This window comes from Hemitrygon akajei, unplaced genomic scaffold (genome assembly GCF_048418815.1).
Source record: "Hemitrygon akajei unplaced genomic scaffold, sHemAka1.3 Scf000092, whole genome shotgun sequence".
Taxonomy (NCBI): Eukaryota; Metazoa; Chordata; class Chondrichthyes; order Myliobatiformes; family Dasyatidae; genus Hemitrygon; species Hemitrygon akajei.
In genome coordinates, this window is record NW_027331978.1 from 1,691,977 (window position 1) to 1,713,896 (window position 21,920).

Genomic DNA, 21,920 nt, shown 5'->3' on the forward strand with positions numbered 1-21,920 from the left:
CACAGAAACAGGCCTTTTGGCCCTTCTTGGCTGTGCCGAACTATTTTTCTGCCTCGTCCCACTCACCTGCACTTGGGCCATATCCCTCCAAGCCCCTCTCATCCATATATCTGTCCAAGTTTTTCTTAAATGTCAAAAGTGAGCCGGCTAAGGTGGAATAATTTCTTTGATGCTGATTGAATTTTCTCGAAAAGTAAGCTACAGGATGTTTAACATCATCATCATCTTTCTGTAATAACACTGCCCCGGCAGCTTCATCACTGGCATCCACAACTATAGAAAATGGTTTTGTAAAGTCAGGTGCCCTGAGCACAGGTTAATGACATAAAAATGGCTTTCAATCGATCAAATGCCTCCTGACAAGGCTCGGTACAAACAAACTTTTGACCCCTCTTCAGGACATTAGTCAGAGGAAGAGCGATATCAGTAAAGTTCTTGCTGAACTTTATCCAACCATTCCCAGAATCCTTCTAAGAGCCTTCTTACCAGTCGGAATAAGAACTTCAGAAATTGCCTGGACTTTTGCCGGAACAGGAGCCAACTTGCTTTGAGCTACAACATAGCCAAGATAAGTCACAGTGGCATGGCAAAATTCAAACTTAGCTAAATGTAAGGCTGGCCTGGGAAAGCCTGTCAAACAGCTTCTCTACTGCAGAGATATGCTCTTTCCAAGTGTCACCCCCTGTGACTAAGTCATCAATATAGCCATCTGTGTGTTCTAACCCTCGAATTACAGAATCAAACGTTCTCTGAAATGATCCTGGACAATTTTTCCATTCCAAACGGCAAAACATTGTATTCATACAACCCAGAAGGTATCACAAACGCTGAAATTTCTCTACCTCTGTCCATCAATGGAACACACCAAAACCCTTTCAACAGATCAATCTTTGTTGGAAATTTAGCTTTTCCAGCTTTATCGATACAATCATCCACCCTAGGGATAGGATAGGCATCTGTTTTTGTTGCTGCATTTACCTTCCTATAACCAGTGCAAAATCTAATACTGCCATCAGGTCTGGGCACAATAACGGTGGGTGACTCCAATCTGATGCTGCAGGACTAATAATACCATTTTCCAGCATATTTTCAAATTCTTGCTCAGCCAATTTACTCTTTTCTACTTTCATACGATATTGGTGTTGTTTAATCGGTTTGGCTTGACCAATATCTACATCATGTACTACGACTGTGGTTTGCTTGGGAACATCAGGAAATAAATCTTTAAACTTCAGAATTAATTCCTTCAGCTGTTGTTGCTCTGGCTGCAAATGACCCAGCTTGTTATCATTTTTTTTTCCAGAACAACCGAGTTCATTAGTCTAACTGGGGTAACGTTTGGCTTGTGAAAAGTCTCAAGACAAGACAATTGTTTTATTCTCAGGGTTACCAGATTCATATGTTTTGACAGCAACACTCACAGATGGTGCCTGTTTGTCAAAATAAGGCTTTATCATATTTCTGTGTACAACCTGTGTTAGTTTACGTCAGTCGGGTGTTTTAATAACATAATTTACAACGTTAATTTGAGAGCCTATTTCATACGGTCCATTGAGTTTCACCTGGAGTGGATTCGTCAACATTGGAGATAAAGTAAGAAAAGATAAGATATCCCCCACCTGGTATTTTCGTTCGCAAGCCCGCTTATCAAACCAACACTTCAGTTTTTTTGGAGAAATGTTTAAGTTTAGTCTCACTAGACTACACGCTTGGTGTAGTTTTTATTGAACTTCAAAACATAGTCTAACAAGTTAACATGTACATCCCCATCAATCCACTGTTCTTTTAACATGTCAAAGGTCCCCTCAGTCTACAACCAAATAGTTCAAGTGAACTAAAGCCCAGTGATCCTGTACTGACTCTTACTGAGAACAAAAGCAAATATATTTCTTCATCCCAGTCTTTCCATTTTCAACAAACTATGTCTTAATCATTGTTTTGAGTGTAGAATGAAAACTTTCTGCAGCCCTTGTGATTCCAGATGGTACGCAGATGATGTTATTTGTTCAGCTCCTAGTTCATAAAATACCTACTGAAATAATCCAGGTGTAAAATTACTTTCTTGATCAGACTGGATTTCTTTAGGCAATCCAGAAAAAGTGAAAAAAAAACTTGATAAGAACTTTCGCTACAGTTTTAGCTTTAATATTTCTGAAAGGTATTGCCTCTGGGAATCTGGATGCAGTATACATAATACTTTGTAGTTACTGATGGCCAGGTTTAGTCTTTGGCACTGGGCCAACACAATCCACTATAACTTTAGAAAAGGGTTCACCGAATGCAGGTATAGACTACAGTGGGGCCACTGGGGTGTCCTGGTGGGGTTTACCCACAAATGGACAAGTGTGACAGGTTTGCAAAAGGTCACATCTTTCCTGAAATTAAGCAAGTAAAATTATTTCGTAAACCTGTTTACAGTTATATTCACTCGAAAATGGCCACCTAAGGGCATACTGTGGGCCAAAGTTCAAATTTAATTCCTTTAAACTTTAGGAACTACAACTTGGTGAACAATTGCCCATTCCTCACTCTCTGGTATAGCAGGTGGCCTCCACTTCCTCATTATCACTCCATCCTTGAGATAATACCCTACTGGCACTTTCTTAATCTCATCATCTGAGAGATTTGTTTCTTTTAAAGCTTCAGTCTCACGGTCTCGGTTCTGTTCTGCTATAAACTCCTTCCTAGACAGGGATAAATATTTTTCATCAAACTTGCCACCTGAATCCTGTTGAAACAATGAAGGCAGGAAAGTCCCTGACAAGTCATCATAACCTGAATCCCGATTTTGGCTATCATGGGTATCAGAATCATGCTGCACAGAACCGTCTGCGTCGGCAGACTTTTTAACCATACTTCGAGTTACTGCGCAGGAAGGATAAATGTTAAAATCCATCTGTGTGTCGTCAGTGGTTGGCTTAGTTGTCAACTACACTGCAGGAACTACTTTAACATCTGCCAGGTCATTCCCTAACAGCAAAGTAACATCTTCCACCGGTAAACTGGAGCACAATCCGATTTTAACAGGTCCCGAAACCAACCCTGACTGTAAAGTTACCTTGTACAATGGAACAGAAACCACACCGCCCCCAATCCCTTTAATAAGATTTACCTCACCTGTTTCAGTCTCATCACCAAACTTTGGAATGCTGTCTCATATAAGTGACTGAGAAGCCCCTGTATCTCAAACAATTTTCAGTGGTACCGGGGTTGATCCTTCCTTTAATAATACAATCCCATCTGACGTAAAATGATCGAATCTCATCTTAACTGGGTCAGACCTCTCAAATCCTTATCTGAGCCTCAACAGGATGTTCAGAACCCTGTGGGTTGACAGGTGCTTCAACAGACTGATCACAGGCATTCGGGACTGACTCATTTTCCTTTTTCCTATCAGAGCCTCAAACAGAATGTTCAGAACTTTATGAGTTAAAGCAAACTTATCTGCTAATCCAGCAGACTCCTGCAAAGTGGCAGCATCCTTTTCATCTAAATATCTCTTTATGTCATCAGGCACGCACCCTCTGAATTCTTCAATTAAAATCAACTCTTACAAACTGTTAAAATCATCTATATTTTTATATGTGCAACAGCAGCTAAACACAAAAACTGATCATAAGCAAGTTCCATATAAGTTTGGTTCACAGACTTCCTGAAATTTCTAAACTTCTGCCTGTATGCTTCTGGGACCAGCTCGTAAGCGTTGAGCACAACTTGTTTCACTATGTCATAATCAGCTGCTTCATCAACTGTCAAAGCAGAATAGGCTTGCTGAGCCTTTCCCTTAATTACACTTTGTAAGAGAATAGGCCAAACCTCTTTTGGCCACATTAAACTCTGAGCAGCCATCTGGAGGCACCAATTTAACTTCCTGACTGGCCTTCAACTTTTCACAAGAGTCTAACGTTTGACCCCTTTGCTGCAATCTCTCTATCCTTTCCAGCTCGAACTGCCTCTGCCTTTCCACAGCCTCCGCATTTAATTTTCTCACTTGTACTGGAGCTCAAGCTCACTAGGTTTACGTTCAGGAAACACCTCCAATTCCTCCACTTTAAACACACCCTCAGATACATAATGTTCGGCTATTACACTCCGCATCTGTGCCCTCCTCATTGTCGATTTCCCCTTAGCAAGTTTTAACCTTTTACCAATATGTAACAACTCGATCCTTCTGGCGTCCTCCAATGCCTGTCACTTCGAGACATTTATCAACATCCATTGCTACAGATTTTTCACACACAAATAAATCAAAAGGAATTTCCCCAATGAAATCGATAATTAATGACTACGCCCCCAAATCTGTTCATATCCCAGACGCAGGCCCAAATTTTGTTATGAATTTTAACGCTTTAGAAACGAACACCAGCAATAGGCTACACCTGGACTCTGTTTTTAATGTTAGAACCAACTTTATTAGAATCTACTTATAATATAATAACTTAAACAAGATAAACAAATGTGTTATGTGTATATATGTGTGCAAATATAATATTGATTTCGGGAGAAACAAGGCTTGGCGTCTTGAGATGGCAAAGTATGAAAGTTCAGTTCAACCATGGAATACGTGATGAGAGAGATATTTGTAATCCAGCGTAAATGTTGAGAGAAGGCAATTATGTTGAATTCCACAGGTTTCATGGTGGTAAAACGAGACAACAGTTGCTGTAAATTTTATCCGTCATCATTCCAAATCCACATACGAATTATCACGGAAAGTGACTTGTCACAAGGGGTATCGTCTTCAAGTGAATTACCCCACCACACCCAGGCAAGGGTTAATACATTAGTGGTCTTCACAGGATACCCCAAATCAGATCCACTCCTACGGATCAAACGAGGTGACAACCACACATTTGAGTACGCTGAATCGATAATTAACCCACCCTTGTGGGCATAGGAAAATTGCAATCAGTGACCCTTGGCCACTAGTTCCCTGGTTTTGATCCTTCCATTTTACCTACTTCGTCTCCGTCTGACTCTGAGTGTCTGTGTCCTCGGTTAAAACTAAACAAGCTGTAAGCGATGTAAACAAGCTGCAAGTCAAACTGATTTAACTTTTTTAATTTCTCTCTCTTAAACTGGCAGTCTACAGCAAACGAAATCTAGGGATTTATAACAACGGCAATTCCCCATTGTGAACTGACTGATGTGGCAGTAGGTGGGATGACTGAGTGAATCCTTTCCCTTATTCTGAGCAGGTGAATGGCTTCTCCCCAGTGTGAATTCGCTGGTGTCTCTGTAGGGTGGATGACTGAGTGAATCCTTTCCCACAGACTGAGCAGGTGAACGGCTTCTCCCCAGTGTGAACTCGCTGATGTCTCTGTAGGTGGTGTGATAGAGTGAATCCCTTCCCACAGACTGAGCAGGTGAATGGCCTCTCCCCGGTGTGAAATCGCTGATGACTCTGTAGGTTGGATGAATGACGGAATCCCTTCCCACAGACTGAGCAGGTGAACGGCTTCTCCCCAGTGTGAACTCGCAAGTGACTCCGTAGGTTGGATGACTGACTGAATCCCTTCCCACAGACTGAGCAGGTGAACGGCTTCTCCCCAGTGTGAACTCGCTGATGTACCTGTAGGGTGGAAGATCGAGTGAATCGCTTCCCACATTCTGAACAAATGAAGGGCTTCTCCCCAGTGTGAACTCTCTGGTGTCTCTGTAGGTCGGATGACCAAGTGAATCTCTTCCCACATTCTGAGCAGGTGAACGGCCTCTCTCCAGTGTGAACTCGCTGGTGTCTCTGTAGGTCGGATGACCGAGTGAATCGTTTCGCACATTCTGAGCAGGTGAATGGCCTCTCCCCAGTGTGTACCCGCTGGTGTGCCATTACGTCGGATGATTGAGTGAATCCTTTCCCACAAATTCAGCAGATCACCAGCCTTTGCCGGCGTAAACTGACGGTGTGTCCGCAGGTGGGAAGACCAATTGAATCCTTTCTCACAAACAGAACAGGTGAATGGTCTTGTCCAGTGTGAACTTGCTGATGTACCTTCAGTTGAGATGACCGAGTGAATCTATTCCCACTGTCTGAGCAGGTGACCGGCCTTTCTCCTGTGTAAACTGACGGGCGTACCAGTTAGTCAGATGACCGAATAAATCCCTCCCCACAGTCTTGAGTAGGAAGGATAGTCGATTGAATCCCTCGCTCCACTTCTTAAATACCTAGACAGAGACAGCAAAACTGGCGTGTTGTGTTTGAGATTCCTGGAGACAAATTCCTTCTCGTTTTAACCTGTGTAATGATTTACAAAGTCCATCAATGGCTGTAGGACAACATTTCAGATGAGATTGCTTGAGTCGTCAAGTTTTGATCTGGCTGTTCCTCACTGTTACAATGAGGTTGAACCCAAGTTCGACAGAGAAATCATCTCCTGACTGGGCAGAGTGCTGGTATCTGGAATGACCATTACTTTCCCGATGCTCTTCCTATTTCTATAAGAATGGGGCATTTCTGCCATCTGCAATTTGTACCCTGGCTCAGTTTGACTCTCTCCATTGGTATTATTCCCTCTTCCTGCTGAGCTGCATGGGTGCCTGGCCCTACAGTATCTGAAACACTCTTATGCAAATTGTCTTTCTTGACGTGCATCTGGGATTTTCTGTCACGTATTATTAACTTAAAGTTCCACAATTTTAACGCCATATAAAAAAATCCCTGCTGAGGTGAATGGTTGGTTTGCACAGCTGTTAAAAGGATTTAGAATGAATATTAGTATTACTTCAGGTTCTTGTGGAAAATTACAATACAGAAACAGGCCATTTGGGCCATTTGGTTTGTGCTAAACTAATTAAACTGCCCACTCCCACATCCCTACCATCCAGGTACCTACACGAACCTCTTAAATGTTGAAATCGAGCTCGCATGCACCACTTGTGCTGGCTGCTCATTCCACACCCGGATGACCGTCAGTGTGAAGAAGTTTCCCCTCATGTTCACCTTAACATTTCACCTTTCACTCTTAGCCCATGGCCCCTGGTTGTAGTCCCACCCAATCTCAGTGGTCAAATCCAGCTAAGAGGAGTAGGGGGCGACCATGGCTGACAAGGGAAGTCAAGGACAGTATAAAAATGAAAGAGAAGATGTATAACATAGCAAACATGAGAGGGAAGCGAGAGGATTGGGAAACTTTTAAAGAGCAACAGAAGATAACTAAAAAGGGAATACGGGGAGAAAATACTAAATTCTAAATTCTCCTTCTAAATTCCTGTGTATACAAGCCTGGCTTTCCCGGCTCCTGTTTGATTCTTACTGAGAGAGAGAGAGGGGCGGAACTATTTGACAATGCAGCGTGTTTACACTTGCTTGCAGCTTGTGTTTACATAGCTCACAGTTTGTTTTATTTAAGCAAGGACAGTCACAAACACAGTCAGCCAGAGAGAAAGAAAGAAGATGGAAAGTTCGAAACAAAGGGCCTAGTGGCCAAAGGTCACTGTCTGGAATCTCCTGTGCCCACAAGGTGGGTTGACTATTGATCCAGCGTATACCGAATGTGTGATTGTCACTTTGTTTGATCCATAGGAGTGGATCTGTTGGTTTGGGAGTATCCTGTGAGGACCACTTGTGCTAACCCTTGCCTGGGTGTGGTAATTCACTTGAAGAGGTACCCCTGTGACCAATCACTGTTGGTGATAATTCGTATAATCCATCTGGGGATTTTGTTGAAGTATCTCGTGGCTACCACTTTTGTTAACCCTTAGCTGGATTCGGGTGTGTTATGCGGTATCCACTTGTGAGAAGGGATATTCTGTGGAAATCACTGTCGGTAATACTTTGTGTGTTGGATCTGGATTGGGAGTACCTTGCCGAATCTATCCGTGTGTTAACCCTTGCTTCGGTGGTAGATCCTTCTGAAGACAGTACGCCTGTGATAAGCTACTTTTGGAGATAATTCTTATGTGGATTTAGAACGACGACGGATAAGACCTACGGCGACTGTTATCTTGTTTTACCACTGTGGAATTTGTGGAATTCAACGTAATTGCCTTCTGTCGACATTCACCTTGGATTACAAATACCTCTCTCTCGTCATTGATTCCGTGGATCAACTGAATTTCATACTTTACCATCTCAAGACTTTAAGCTTGGTATTCCCTGAGCTCAGTGGTTTGGGAGTTATATTTACACATATGTGTACTCGTAACACTTTTAGCTTTTGATTATTTTGCTTAATTTGTTATATTATAAGTAGATACGAATTAAGACAGTGGTTTTAACATCAAAAGCACACTCCAGGTGTGGTCTATTGCTGCTGGTTCATTTAAACCGTTACAGGAATATAACAGAGGTGTTCGTGTTTATGTATTTATGGGGGCCACCATGTTAACATCTTTCTGTCTGTCTGTCACACCTTGCCAAACTGGTAGAACTAGGGGCCTGTTGGGTAAAACTATGATTCCAATGTCAGTAATCCTGCTCAACCAGAGTGAGGAACTCTCAGCCTGGCCTTCCTCAAATAACACCTGGGGAAGAGAGTGAGGAACTGTGGTCCAGTCAGAGAGGACTGTGGCTGTCCGTGTTTTGAAGGATGGTATCGCAGGCCCCCACCAAACTGAACTTCCTACACTGGGAAACATGCATCCTGGCCATAACTGCAGGTGCCCAGCAGCCGAGAGGAATAACTGAGACTGAGCGATTTTGGATGATCGCTTTTCTCTCCTATGGAGTAGCCAGGAATTCACGAGAGATAATCACTTTGGCTACAAGCACTTGAGGAGCTGGCCACAATACTGCAGGGGCCCTGACAGAAACACAGGCCCAAATAACAGAAATATCCACTGAAATGATTGCAATCCGGCAAACAGTCGTATAGAATCGTACAGCTTTAGATTTTATCCCAGCTGAGAAAGGGGGAACCTGTGCTATTATTGACACAGAATGCTGCACCTATATCCCTGATGAGTCTACTAACGTTACATCCCTCTCCAAGCACACTGCCAAGGAGGCTGGCAGCATCAAGAGAGTAGGGCAGGATTTACACGGGTTCACCGAAGGGTCGAAATGCTGATCTTCGAAGACCTGTCGGTGATAAGTGGGGCATGATATTGCATTATGTCCAAATGGTTGTACATATCATTGTTATAATTACTGAGGTATGCCGTTTTTACCCACTGAGAAGTCAATGCTGTACTTGGTTGCTTTCTCTGTAAAAGGTTACTGCTTTGTTGATCATGTAATGATGTAAAGGAGGGAATGATAAAGTATGTAAAAGGGTTAACTCTACATTAAAAAATAGCAGCTTGTTTTTCTGAAAGAAACTTCTGATGATCAACAAATCTGCTAAGCCGTGCTGAGCCATATTTCTTCTTCAGGGTAGCTAGCTAGGGTTTCAGGATGCTTATCTCCTTGTGCACTCATGTGTAGAGATAGGACAGCTTCTGTCTGTTCTCTGTGTGTAAGCCATTATGACTATTTTTTAATTTGTCTTTAGGGTCTGTCATGTAGTAAATAATTTTGGCTCCAGCCTGTCTTGTGTGGGGAGTATCTGGACAGATATATCTGTGGTGTAAGGGGAATTAGTGAATTGGGTGGGAGCATTCACAGACTGTTCCTGTCTGAGTGACTAAGTAAGTAAGTCCCGCTCGGAGTGGATAGTTCAAAGGTTAATTTATTATCAAAGCAGGTATCCATAAATAACGCTGAGTTTTCTTCTTCTCCAGAGAACAACGGAACAAAGAAAACAGGAAATTCGTTCAGAGAGAAAAAAAATGAAACTCCCTCCCCACCCCCTGAATCAAAAAGGACGGCATCCCGATCATCAACCCCCAAAACCCACCCTTCCCGCACAAAAGGGAAGAAAAATATCGACACCCGTTAAAAAGCATTCCTACCCGGTACAACTGTGTCACCAGTGTCGAGGCGGCCACATCGGGAGCAACGGACACAACAGGCGACCACAGAATATTGACAGGTGAAGTGTCGCCTCACGTGGAAGGATGTTTGGGCAACGGGGAGAGTTCGGCCGTCCGGCCCTTTCACTGTGACACCCCGAACTCCACATCAAATCCGTCCAAACGAATCTGGGTGAACTTTAATGACCAATAAATATAATTCCTCTCAGCGATCAGCTGTCTGAATGATCCCTGACTCTGAGAGGAAGGGGTATCTATGGTCCACACTGTCAGGGTGTTGAGTTTACCAGGAGACAAAGTCTGCAGGGACGAGAGGTTTTTTGTTGACTAATACACTGTGTGTGGACCCCGCTGGCAATTCTGGTGTTGTGACTCGAATCGAGACAAACACCACGCTACCCACTCCACCAACAACACGGCACAGCCGGACACATAACAGAGGACTTTACATCTCACAACACTGGATTCATAGATGAAACCCGTGATTAATGTTGTTTTCTCACCGAGATGTCCATTAACTCTAACCCTAACCCTGGAATATGGTGTAAAATCCCGCTCCCCATACTAACACGGGTTATACAGACCAAAGGACAAACTGCCGGAGGAACTCAGTGGGTCGGGCAGCATCTGTGGAGGGAAATGGACCGTCAACATTTCGGGCCGAGACCCACCCTCTGGACTGAGTGTGGACGGGATATAGTCAGAGAAAAGAGGTGAGTGGTGGGGATGGGGCAAGAGCTGGGGAGTGAGAGGTGGATCCAGGTGAGGGGGGAGGTGGGAAGGTGGAAATAGTGACAGGGGTGGGAGCTGAGTGTTTAGGGCAACACGGGCTGCAGAAGATGGAAATTAATTCCATAGAGGATGAGCAAAGAGATTAAAGAGTATTTGTTATAGGAAGATTATGAAGATTCACCTGACTGATCCCTGGAGTGGTGGAGTCATAACTTGAAGAAAGATCAACGTGGCTCTGCCCACCCCAGCCTTGTGTATTCGTATCGTTACACCCTGACTAGTCCAAACCAGTTAAATGAGGCAACCCAGACAGAGTCTAACGAGACTGCAGATTGCTTCTTTGATATGTCTGGCATTTTACATAACAAGTAGCTGCTCCTCTGAGCATGGTTTCAGGTTTATTGCTCTGATTAGATTGTCCCAGAGTCAAGAATCAGTTCAGAGTCGACGCCCTTCACATAACAAATGGCGACTTGTTTGAGAATGGTCTCAGGTTTAGCAGATCATTACCTGAAGCTTCCTGTGTCCATATACAGTTCCTCTGATTAAATTATTCCAGTGCAAGAATCAGTTCATAGTCCACAAAATGAGGGAAGACAGAGAGAACTGGTTTGTCTGCTTCCCCTGTCCTTGATCAGACTTTGGTATCTTCTGGCCAACAGTGTTTTATTAACCATTCAATCTGATACGACTGTATCTTTCTCGGGTCTGCTGTCGTTTGAATGCACCAGGGTGGATGATGGAGGTTTTTGCATAAGACTTGATAACTTCAGACTTGTCTGCAATATGCCTTGCATTTTCCATTGATAAAATTGTGTCTCCGTTGTTCTGTGTAGCACTGAGAGAGTTTGTGAATAGGAATGCGAGGGAAAGTCAAGTTCCACCTTTCGAATGATCCAAGTTCCACATTGCAGCACCCGGTTCATTGATGACCTCCTGAGAATTTGACGTTACTGGTTACGTCACAGCTCAGACGGGACTGTTCCGCCCGTCTGGGACAGGGTGGAAGGAAGTGATGGCTCCTGTGTTGCAAGGCACCGTGTCCTATATGACACAGTGCTGAAGAATGAGATGAATGGAGGAGAATGGAGAGATGATAATTAATAAATTGATATTACAATGTGAACACATCAGCTGGAGATGTTGGGATCCTGGGAACAGTACAGCACGGGAACAAGCCCTTTGACTCACTACTTCTGCGCTGAACAAAAACTCGAATGAGATTAAACTCCGATGACTGTACATGACCCATCTCCCTTCATTCACTTCATACTCATGTGCTTTGGCTGAATATTTACCGTTATGGGAATCTAGAGGTTATATCTCAAAAGATGGCAAACTAGTACCATCAGCTCCCATGTTGAAATAAATATTTGAGGAGGGAAGTGGAAACACTTATCGATTAAACTAAAAGGTGAAGGCTCAATCACAGACTTCCCCGGAAGGGAGCAGGAAGGCTGGTGAGGTCGCCAAACTAGAATCAAGCTGGGTGGTAAAAGGGAATCCAGATGTAGAGGTAGGGATGACAGAGAAACCAGCAAACTGTACAGATATAGACTTAGTCATGACTCATTAACAGGGTCAGGAGTTAGCAAAGCTACAAAGAGGCGAGGATTCTGAAGCGTTTGGCAGATATCGAGGGATATAGGCACGGAATGGGATTGTTCTTAATAATGGTATTTATTTGTGCCAGAATGTGAAAGAAACCAGGTGATGTATTGTCACCATTACATTTGTGGGTATCAAGGAGCAGACAGAATTATGGAACAGTTGAAGAATCTGTGTTGGATGTCGAAATTGCGAGAGGATGTACAATATTATTGTAAGAATTGTTTGATTTGTAATTTATTTTTTATTGAAGTTCATCATTAAACAAACATTTCCATAAGATGTATTTCAGACATTGTTCATATATACCATATAATCATATATTTCACAAATCTCCACAAAGTATTTATCTACACGCTGCATCTGAAAAGGAAACAGCATTATGAATGGACAGTGCACCCCGCATACAATCTCTTCTCACTCCTGCCATCTGGGAAAAGGCTCCGAAGCATTCGGGTTCTCACGACCAGACTATATAACAGTTTCTTCCTCCAAGCTATCAGACTCCTCAATAACCGAAGCCTGGATTGACACCTTGCCCTACTGTCCTGTTTATTATTTATTGTAATGCTGTTTTTGTGCACTTTATGCAGTCCAGTGTAGGTCTGTAATCTGGTATAGCTTTCTCGGTGTTTTTTTTTTATTACGTAGTTCAATCTAGTTTTTTGTACTGTGTCGTGTAAACCATGGTCCTGAAAAACGTTGTCTCATTTTTTCTATACTGTACCAGCAGTTATGGTCGAAATGACAATAAAAGTTGACTTGACTTGACTTGACTTGACGACTTGATCTAAGGTATACACTTATAGAAAAGAGTTGAAAGAAAAAGAAAATAAGCAAAAGGAACGAACTATGTATAAGTAGGGCGTCATCATTTTTTTTTACAACAGATTCATTGATTTCTGAGAATAAAATCAGGACTATGAGGCATTATATAGTTAAGCCATTTATCCCAGTATGAATCAAATTGTTCCAGCTTATGATTAACAGATGCTGTTCTCTTCTCCATTTTGTAAATGTCCATTGTAATTTCCATCCATGCATTTAAAGTTGGGCTATCCTGTGATAACCATTTCCTAGCAAGAGTCTTTTTAACGAGCCACCAACAGTATATTCATTAAATATTTATCTCTTTTCAACCATTCTTCCGCTTTGTACAGAAAATATATGGTCTTACTCTCTAAGGGTATTTCACATTTAAAGATGTCTTGTAGGGCATTGTGTATCCCCCTCCAATAGTCTTTGATAACGGGGCAGTGCCAAAAAATATGATAATGATTTGCATTTTGATTTTCACAATTTCTCCAGCAAGAAGGGAGGTTACTATCATAATGGTATTTCTGAGAGGGTGTAATAATATATCTTATCAAGTTTTTCCATCCGAACTCCCTCCATTTCTGTGAACTGGTACACTTCCATTGATACCTCCATATTGTTGTCCATTCTTCCTCAGATATAATTATCCCTCCTTCCTTCTCCCATTTTGTTTTAAAGTATGAAGTCAAATGTGTTCTGAGATTTAACAACCCCTTATACATGCTTGAAATGATTCTACTACCATTATCTGAATTATATGCTTTTCTAAAGAGTTCAATCAAGCATGTAATTGCCTTGGTTACATTTTTAAGCGTCTTATTAACATATTGTCGCATCTGTAAATACCGATAAAAATCTTGTTTTCCTAATAGGTGTTTCTCATTAAGCATTTCAAAACTGAACAGTGTTCCTTCTTTCATTATGTTGCAAAGAACTGTTATTCCTTTAGCTGTCCAGTCCTTAAATCTAGCATTCAGTTTATTCGGTGTAAAATCCAAGTCATAGGCACACCAGTTAAGAATTGCAATATCTCCCTCTAGATTATATTCTTTTATAGTTGTTTTCCATATTTTAAGAGTCAATTTCACCCATGGGTTATCAATAGTATTTACGTACCTTTGCAGTTTGTTATCAGACAAAATTGCTTGTATGGGGATGGGAAGTACTCGCTCCTCCATGTTTTTCCACTGAGCGTCAGATGATGGGTTGCACCAACATATCACAGCTCTCAACTGTGCTGCAAAATTATAACCTCTAAGAGAAGGCAAGCCCCATCCCCCCTTTTCCTATGCTAATTGCAAAGTTTTGAGACGAACTCTAGGCCGTTTACCCTGCCAAATATACCTTGACAGCGTCTTGTTCCATTCATTGAATTGATTTTGATTAATCTCTATTTGTAGGGTCTGAAAGAGATATAACAGTTCGGGCAGTATATTCATTTTAATAGACTCAATCCTTGAACTGAGACTGAGAAAAGGAATCAGGCTGCATCTTGCCACATCTTCCTTATTTTTCCTTTTTATATAAAGGCTGATAGTTACATTCTGATCATTTTGCCAAATCTTTTGGCATAATGATGCCCAAATATTTGAAAGACTTTGTGTGCCATGCCCAGGGCTATCGAATTTTACTTTCTCTTGGTGGGCTATAGCAATATGAAAGTAATTGGGTTTTATCTATGTTGATCTAACCCAGATAAATCGGCTCGAGAAGCAGTTTTAAGACACGTCCCGTAGAATGACCACGTGTTGATTTGCAGGTTTATTTTGTTGGATATTCGCATCCAGCCCCTGGAGGACTGAAATATATCCTCGGGATAGTGGATGCGGTCACCAAGTGGATAGAGGCTTCCACAACTGGACAATGAAAAGTGCTGACGTTGATCTGGTATAATTAGATCTTAATAAGCATTTGATACGGTTAACCATGGTACGACCGTTCATAGCGTCAGAAGGCTTGGCATCCAGGGAGAGGTGGCTGGTGGATTCAGCACTGATGCTTACAGAAGGCAGACTGTAGTTGTGGATGGAGCGTTTTCTCCCTGGATGTTGGTGACCAGTGGAGTCCTGCAGTGATCAGTCTGAGACTCCCGGCTTATGTGTTTCTATGAATGATTTGGATGAGGAGGTGGAAAGGTGGATAATAGTATTTTCAATAATGTGGAGGTTGGTGGAATTATGGACAGTATAGAAGTTTGTCACAGATTACAACAGAACAGTGACAGGACGCAGAGCAGCGCTGAGTAGTTACAGATGGAGTTCAACCCGGAAGGTTACGGAGTGATCCATTTTGGGAGGACGAATTTGAAGGGAGAGATGATACTTTCTTGAGTCAATCGAGGGCCGCACATTAGTACGAATTCAGCAATGGAAACGGAGTGATAAGACTCTCTCCAATAAATCGAGGGCCGCTCATTGCTACGAGTATCACAACCGCCACGGAGCGGTGCACTGCAGAAGGAAGTGTGATTGACAGGTGAGCTTGACCACAGCCGCTGTTCTGCACACACTCATAGTGACGCTCGAAAGGCAATATACCTGACAGTAAATCAGGAGAAAAAAATACAACTTCGTGGAAAATGACAGAACGGCCTGAAAACATGCGGATTGTCCATAGATTTTACTTACTATATTTACTGAAACAGAATGGATGGAAAATTACCGGTAGAATAGTGGCAGATTTGAGAATATCTTTAAGGTTAAATAGACTGCATGGCACGTCATGGGTATGAGGTGATCAAGTCATTCATTGGCAGAGGTCAGGTTCCTGCCAAACGGCCCATGTGTGCGCTGGAAAACATTGTTCTTCAAACTATCCACAGCCCTCGCTAATCTCCCGAGGACACTCTCCCCTTTTGATCACAGGTCTCTGGAATATCGCTGTGGATCTTTACAGTGTTTGCAGGAATACGTGCAGTGTATTTTATTTTATGTCAGCTGTAACTGTGATTTCCAACACACAAACAGACCGAAATGACTGGAACGAACGAAAGAAAAGAACAAACGAATGTTCCCCTTTAATAAGGAAGTTTTGTTCATTTCACCCGCCAGAACAAACTCCTTCACTCAATTTCAGAAGCGAATGTGCACGGTGAAATATTACAAAATAAATCAACTTCAAGATGAATGCCTGTTTTAAAGCAATAATGATATAAAAAATTCCATTTAAATAGCTGAAGCCAGGTATCATCCAAAATAACATGGAAAAAAACACATTCTATTTTGTTTTACAGTAATGGACTCTATTGAGGAGTCAAATTCATGACACGGGGACAGAGTGAGTATAAATAGTTTAAGATAAGTGTTTGTGCAGTTGGTTGTCACTAATGTCCTTGTCGTGATCGGCCACGCTAATTGCCTCAGTGGAATTGTTCTCTGCTCAATAAAAGTCTGTTAACCGATCACCAGTCCATCTGAGCAGCTGAAACGCTCCGTACAACTGAACGCTGCTTCTGACGGAATATGGGATATTCGACGATTTACCACATCGCGTGCATTTTCTATCCCACACTTGTAGCGGTTGGTGTCCCCGGTAAGATGCCGGAGCTGGTTACTTTATGTATGGTGCCGTCGTTACTCTGCTGCGGTATCCGCACTGCTACTGAGCACAGATGCTACCCTCGGCTGAAATTGGAGGACTCAGGCATCTAATGGTTTTATTTCTATTTTCCATACTTTGATCGCAGAGTTTTCTTCTTTTCTCAATTAAGTTGGTCCCGATATTGTCACTGTTTCATAATTTCACCTCGTTAGGCTTTCGGTAGTGATGCTGGTCACTGCTTATCTCGGTCCGTGTCTCTATCAGTGCAGACACTTCGACTTATAACAACGTGACAGCTTATTTAAATGACGGTCCAGTCTATTTTCGACACGTAGGTCTGTTCTTGAAAGGATAACTTGTGCTTTGTATCTTTTGATTCCACTTTGTCACGGCTGCAAACAATCCCTTCAGTTCTTTCACCACTAGTAATGGAAATGGTTTTGCTAACAGGAGTGATCGAGTGCCCACCGGTACGTGAGTCCTGGAACTCGGATGCCTTGTTCAAAACTGTCGGAATGTCGCCAATCCACTGAGACTCACATCCGTCATTGTCCTCCAGCCGGAGTGCAGCGACGGAGACCGCACACACTGGATTTCCTCTTTCCACTTCCAAATAGACCATACCCTGCATAGCATCGGTAGAATGAAGGCATTCAGGGAGCTGACCAAATTTCTATTTTGTTTCCAAATTTCTTGCAGTTAACTTAATGGCGATTGTGATCCTCTCTCGGGGCAAATGCGGACTCTCCAAATGCATCACCCGTTACCTGGTTGGAATGGCAACTGCGGATCTGCTGGTTGTCATCGTTGCTGCTTTAGTGGAACAGACCAACAATATCTACATTTATTCTAGATCCCTGCTCATCACTCCTGTATGCGCTCTGACACTTGTATTTAGGGTCATGACGCAGGACTGTTCTGTTTGGTTCACGGTCAGTTTTACCTTCGATCGCTTCATCGCAATTTGTTGCCAAAAGCTGCGGGAGCGATATTGCACCGAGAGAACAGCAACGGTGGTTATTGTGACCGTGGTTATAGTGAGCTGCGGGAGATGTGTCCCGTTATACTTTGCCGTTGAACCTTACGTCATCATTGAAAACACGCCGTGGCGGTGCACCATCACATATGAATACGCTACTTCACCCGTGTGGAGAGGTTACCAATTACTGAACAGTATTTTAACACCATTGCTACCAATCGGCTTAATCCTGGTGTTTAACGGGTTAACCGTAAGGCATATCGTTGTGGCAAATAGAGTCCGCAGAAAGCTTCGGTATAGCAGCGACAATCACAAAGATGCCGAGGTGGAAAAACGCAGAAAATCCATGATTTTGCTGTTTTCTATATCAGCTAATTTCATATTATTTTGGATGCCGTTTGTAGCCCATTCCCTGAATTGGCAAGTGCAAAACTATTTTTACCAGGACAGATATTTGAGTTCCCCGGTATACATCCTACAACAACTTGGGTTCATGTTACAAATTCTCAGCATGTGCACCAATACTTGTATCTATACACTGACACAGAGGAAATTCAGAGAAGAGCTGAGGAATGGAATGAAGTATGTGTTGACATTAAATGGCCATCTGTATAGATAACGCCCGTGTCCAATTGCAATTCTGCGGAGTTTTCAAATAAAGCCGATTTATAATGAACAGGTTTGGCAAATATGTCATAAAATCGAACAATAATATGCCTGGCCATCCGGAAAATGCAGAATTGGCGGAGGATTGCTGACTTCATACTGTTCAGGTAGGTAGCAATACAAACGTTCAATGCTGCTGGCGTGATTGTCACTTTGGTTGAAGTTTGTTCGAAACTATCACAGACACTCGACTGTCACAAGGGCAGGAATGGCTGCAGGACTTTCCGGGTTTTAGATGTTTCAAAATGGACAGGGTCGGGTAACAGAGTGTAAAGGGGACGCTATAGGAAACCACGGATAGTATCGCAGCTGCAGAAAGGGAGGACAACGTGGAGCGTTTGCTTTTTAATAGATAGTGCGACTAACACACAAACATGAAGCTGATCACTCCGTTTGGAGTATTCTATACAGCCGCCCACCAGATCAACCAAATAAGTGCAACGGAAACGGTAAAGATCCGATCGGGAAGCCAATACTTGACATCGGCCGTGTTATTGGCACGGGTAACTGAAACTTCCAGAATATTCTCTGGCACCACCTCAGGGTAAAAGGTCTTGGTATGGCATAATTACTCAGTTGTGTCCAGGAAGGATTTATGTCACTATAAGAAGACAGGCGGACTGGCGAACAGTCCATACCGGATCTAATATTAGAAAAGGAAACGGATCAGGTGACAGATCTCTCGGTGGGACAGCATTTCAGAGCAATAGGGCAGATCTGCCCTCGATTTAACTTGCACATGGATAGGACCAGGGAGCATTGAATGCGGTGTATGGTGCTACCTGTCAGGAACATGGGAACGTACATTGGGAAACGATGCACTCTGGGAAATGTGCAACAGATATGTGGAGATTGTTTAGGGAGCACTGACATGGGGTTCAATAAGTGTTTGTCTCATTGACACAGGGCAAGGATGATAGGATAAAGTAATCCTAGGTGGCAATAATGTTGGAACAACTCGTCAAGAGGAAGAAAGAAAGGTACTTAAGGTTTCGGGAAAAAGGATCTGGCAGGGTTATGGAAGGTCACAAAGCACACAGAAGAGAATTTAGTAATGGATTTAGAACATTTAGAAGGGGATTTGAGAAATCCTTGGCGAGTTGCACTGTGAAGAACAGGAGGAGACTGGAGACAGTGTGGCAGATCAGAGGCAAAAGAGGAAAACTTGTGTCTGGAGTCCAAGTTCCTCACTGAATACATTAATGAATGTGAACACAGCGTCAAAAGGCAGATATGCCAGAACATGCCGACGCTGAGAAAGAGGATGCGCTTGAAACTGGAAAACATTATGATAGATGATTCCCCGGTGCCGGAATGGATACTAGTTCAGCTGATTTGGGAAGGGAAACGAAGATATTGCTGAGATTCCGGACAGGATATTTCTTTTTTCCTGACCACGGAAGAAGAACTGGAATATTAGAAGGTGGCCAAATGTTATGCAAATCGCGACAATGCATTCATATTTTCAAAATATTTCAGAAAGTGACATGCTCTTATTTGTTCAATGGTTAACAAACATCTGTAATTGCAATCATAAAAAAATTAATGAAGCCTTTCGACTCCAAGAGAAAGAGGCGCAGAAGGTAACGTATCGTCCACGAGTTAATATTCAACACAATGAAAACATAAACGTCTCCAAACCTCCAACGACTTCCAGGATTACTGACCTCCAATTTCTGACCAAGGATAGGATTCGGATTAAATGACCCTTTGTTGTATAGTATCGAGGCTAATCATCCCTTTTACCTATTAGCACCTCTGTAGGCAACAGATCTGTTCACCGTACTGAGACCACTGTCACACACCCACCCACAGCCCGGAACTACAGTCTTCATTTGTTTTCTGTATTCTTTCAAACTTATTTACATCTTTCCTGCAGGTAGGTGAGCCCAACAGCACACAATATTCCAAATTAGACAGCAATGAATTCTTAAACAACATCAACATAACATTCTCACTCCTGTACTCAGTAAATTGGCCTATGAAGTCAAATGAAGTCAAAAGCTTCTTTTTTTTTTACGACCCGGACCATGGCCATCCACAACTTGCAAAGCAAAAGGCCTCAACACGCATTCTAAAGAACTTAGGAGAGTGAGATGTAGAGAGCTGAAGCTAGCATACATCAGCACTTCATAGAATTTCGGAAAGATATGCAGCCTTCGAAATTTCATCAGTTCCTGCAAATCACTCTCATCCGTGTATTTCTCCAGTCATCTCTTAAACGCTGAAATCGGAATCTCAATTACCATTTGTGTTGACTGCACTGTCTACACTCTGACCACCCTCTGGGTGAAGAAGCTTCCCCTCATGTTTCCCTTAAACTTTTCACATTTCCACCCTTCACCCATGATCTCCAGTTGTATTCTCGCCCAACATCAGTGGAGAAAGCCCGCTTTGCATTTACACTCTCTATACGCCTCATAATGTTGTCTGCCTCTGTCAAATCTCCCCTTAGTCTTCTACCCGCTCGGAAATAAAGTGCTGACACATGTAATCTTTCCTTTTAATTCAAAACATTCAGTCCCGGCAATGGCCGTGTAACTTTTTTTTCCTGTGTTCTTTCAATCTTATTTGCATCTTTCCTGCAGGTAGTTGAGCCCAACCGCACACAATATTCCAAATTAAGTCCCAATAAAGGCTTAACATCCCAACTCCTGTACTCCGTACTTTGGTCTAGGAAGGCCAGTGTGCGGAAAAGTTAGCGACCTTGTTTAACTTTGCCGCAAATCTCATTGATTATGGACCTGCATTCCCAGATTCGTTTATTCTATCGTACCTCTCAGTGCCCTATTTCTCTTTGTGTCAGACCAACCCTGGCTTGCCCTCCCCAAAGGGCAACATCTAACAATTGTGTGCGTTAAATTCGATCTGACAGTTTTCAAACATTTTCCCTGATGGTCCAGATACCGACTCATACTCTGGTACTCTGTCCGCTGTCGACTACACCCGTAATGTTGTTGTCATCGGCAGACTTGCTGATCCAGTTGATGACATGATATCCTGATCGTTGATATAGATTACAAATAACAACGGACACAGCAAGGATCCCAATTTACTTCCTCATTGTGAAAGCCAAGCGACTGACCCATCCCGACCATGTGATCCCTTTCGTACTTCTCGGTGCCCTATTCTCGTTCTGTCAGACCTACCCAGGCTGGTCTCGCAAGTGCAACAATCTTTGTCTGCGTTTAAACCAGATCCGCTTATTTTCAGCCCATTATTCCAGCTGGTCCAGATCCCGTTTCTGGTACCATGCTCCGGTACTCTTCCTCGCTGTCAACTACACAGGTAATGCTGCTGTCATCGGCAGTTTGCTGATCCAGTTAACGACATCATTATCCAGATCGTTGATATAGATGACAAACAACAAACAACGATGACAGCAACGATCCGTGCGGCACTCCACTCGTCACAGGTCCCCAAACAAAGAGACAACCATTTATTACCACACTCTAGTTTCCCCAACGTAGCCAGTGGCGAAGACAATTTAATAGTTCATCAGAAAGCCAAGCGACTGAACCTTCTCCAGCATCCTCCCCCTACGGAACCTTGAGAAATTCCTTTGCTGAAGTCCTGCAGACGGCATCCGCTTGCCTTGCCGTCAACACCATTCCTGGTAACTACCTCGTAAAGCTTTGTACGCTTGATTAGACATGACCTACTACGCACTGGCCCATCCTGACTATCGCTAATGTTTCCTGTTTGTCCATATACTTCCCTCATACCCCCA

General features: G+C 42.8%; 1 protein-coding gene across 1 annotated transcript in view; it reads right to left on the bottom strand.

The window, feature by feature from the left end:
• Positions 1–5,110: 5,110 nt before the first annotated feature.
• The window catches only part of LOC140722883 (uncharacterized), a 222,387-nt gene continuing 205,577 nt past the window's right edge, over positions 5,111–21,920 (bottom strand). The window contains 1 exon segment of the mRNA XM_073037517.1: positions 5,111–5,879. Coding sequence (XP_072893618.1) covers positions 5,111–5,879 — 769 coding nt within the window.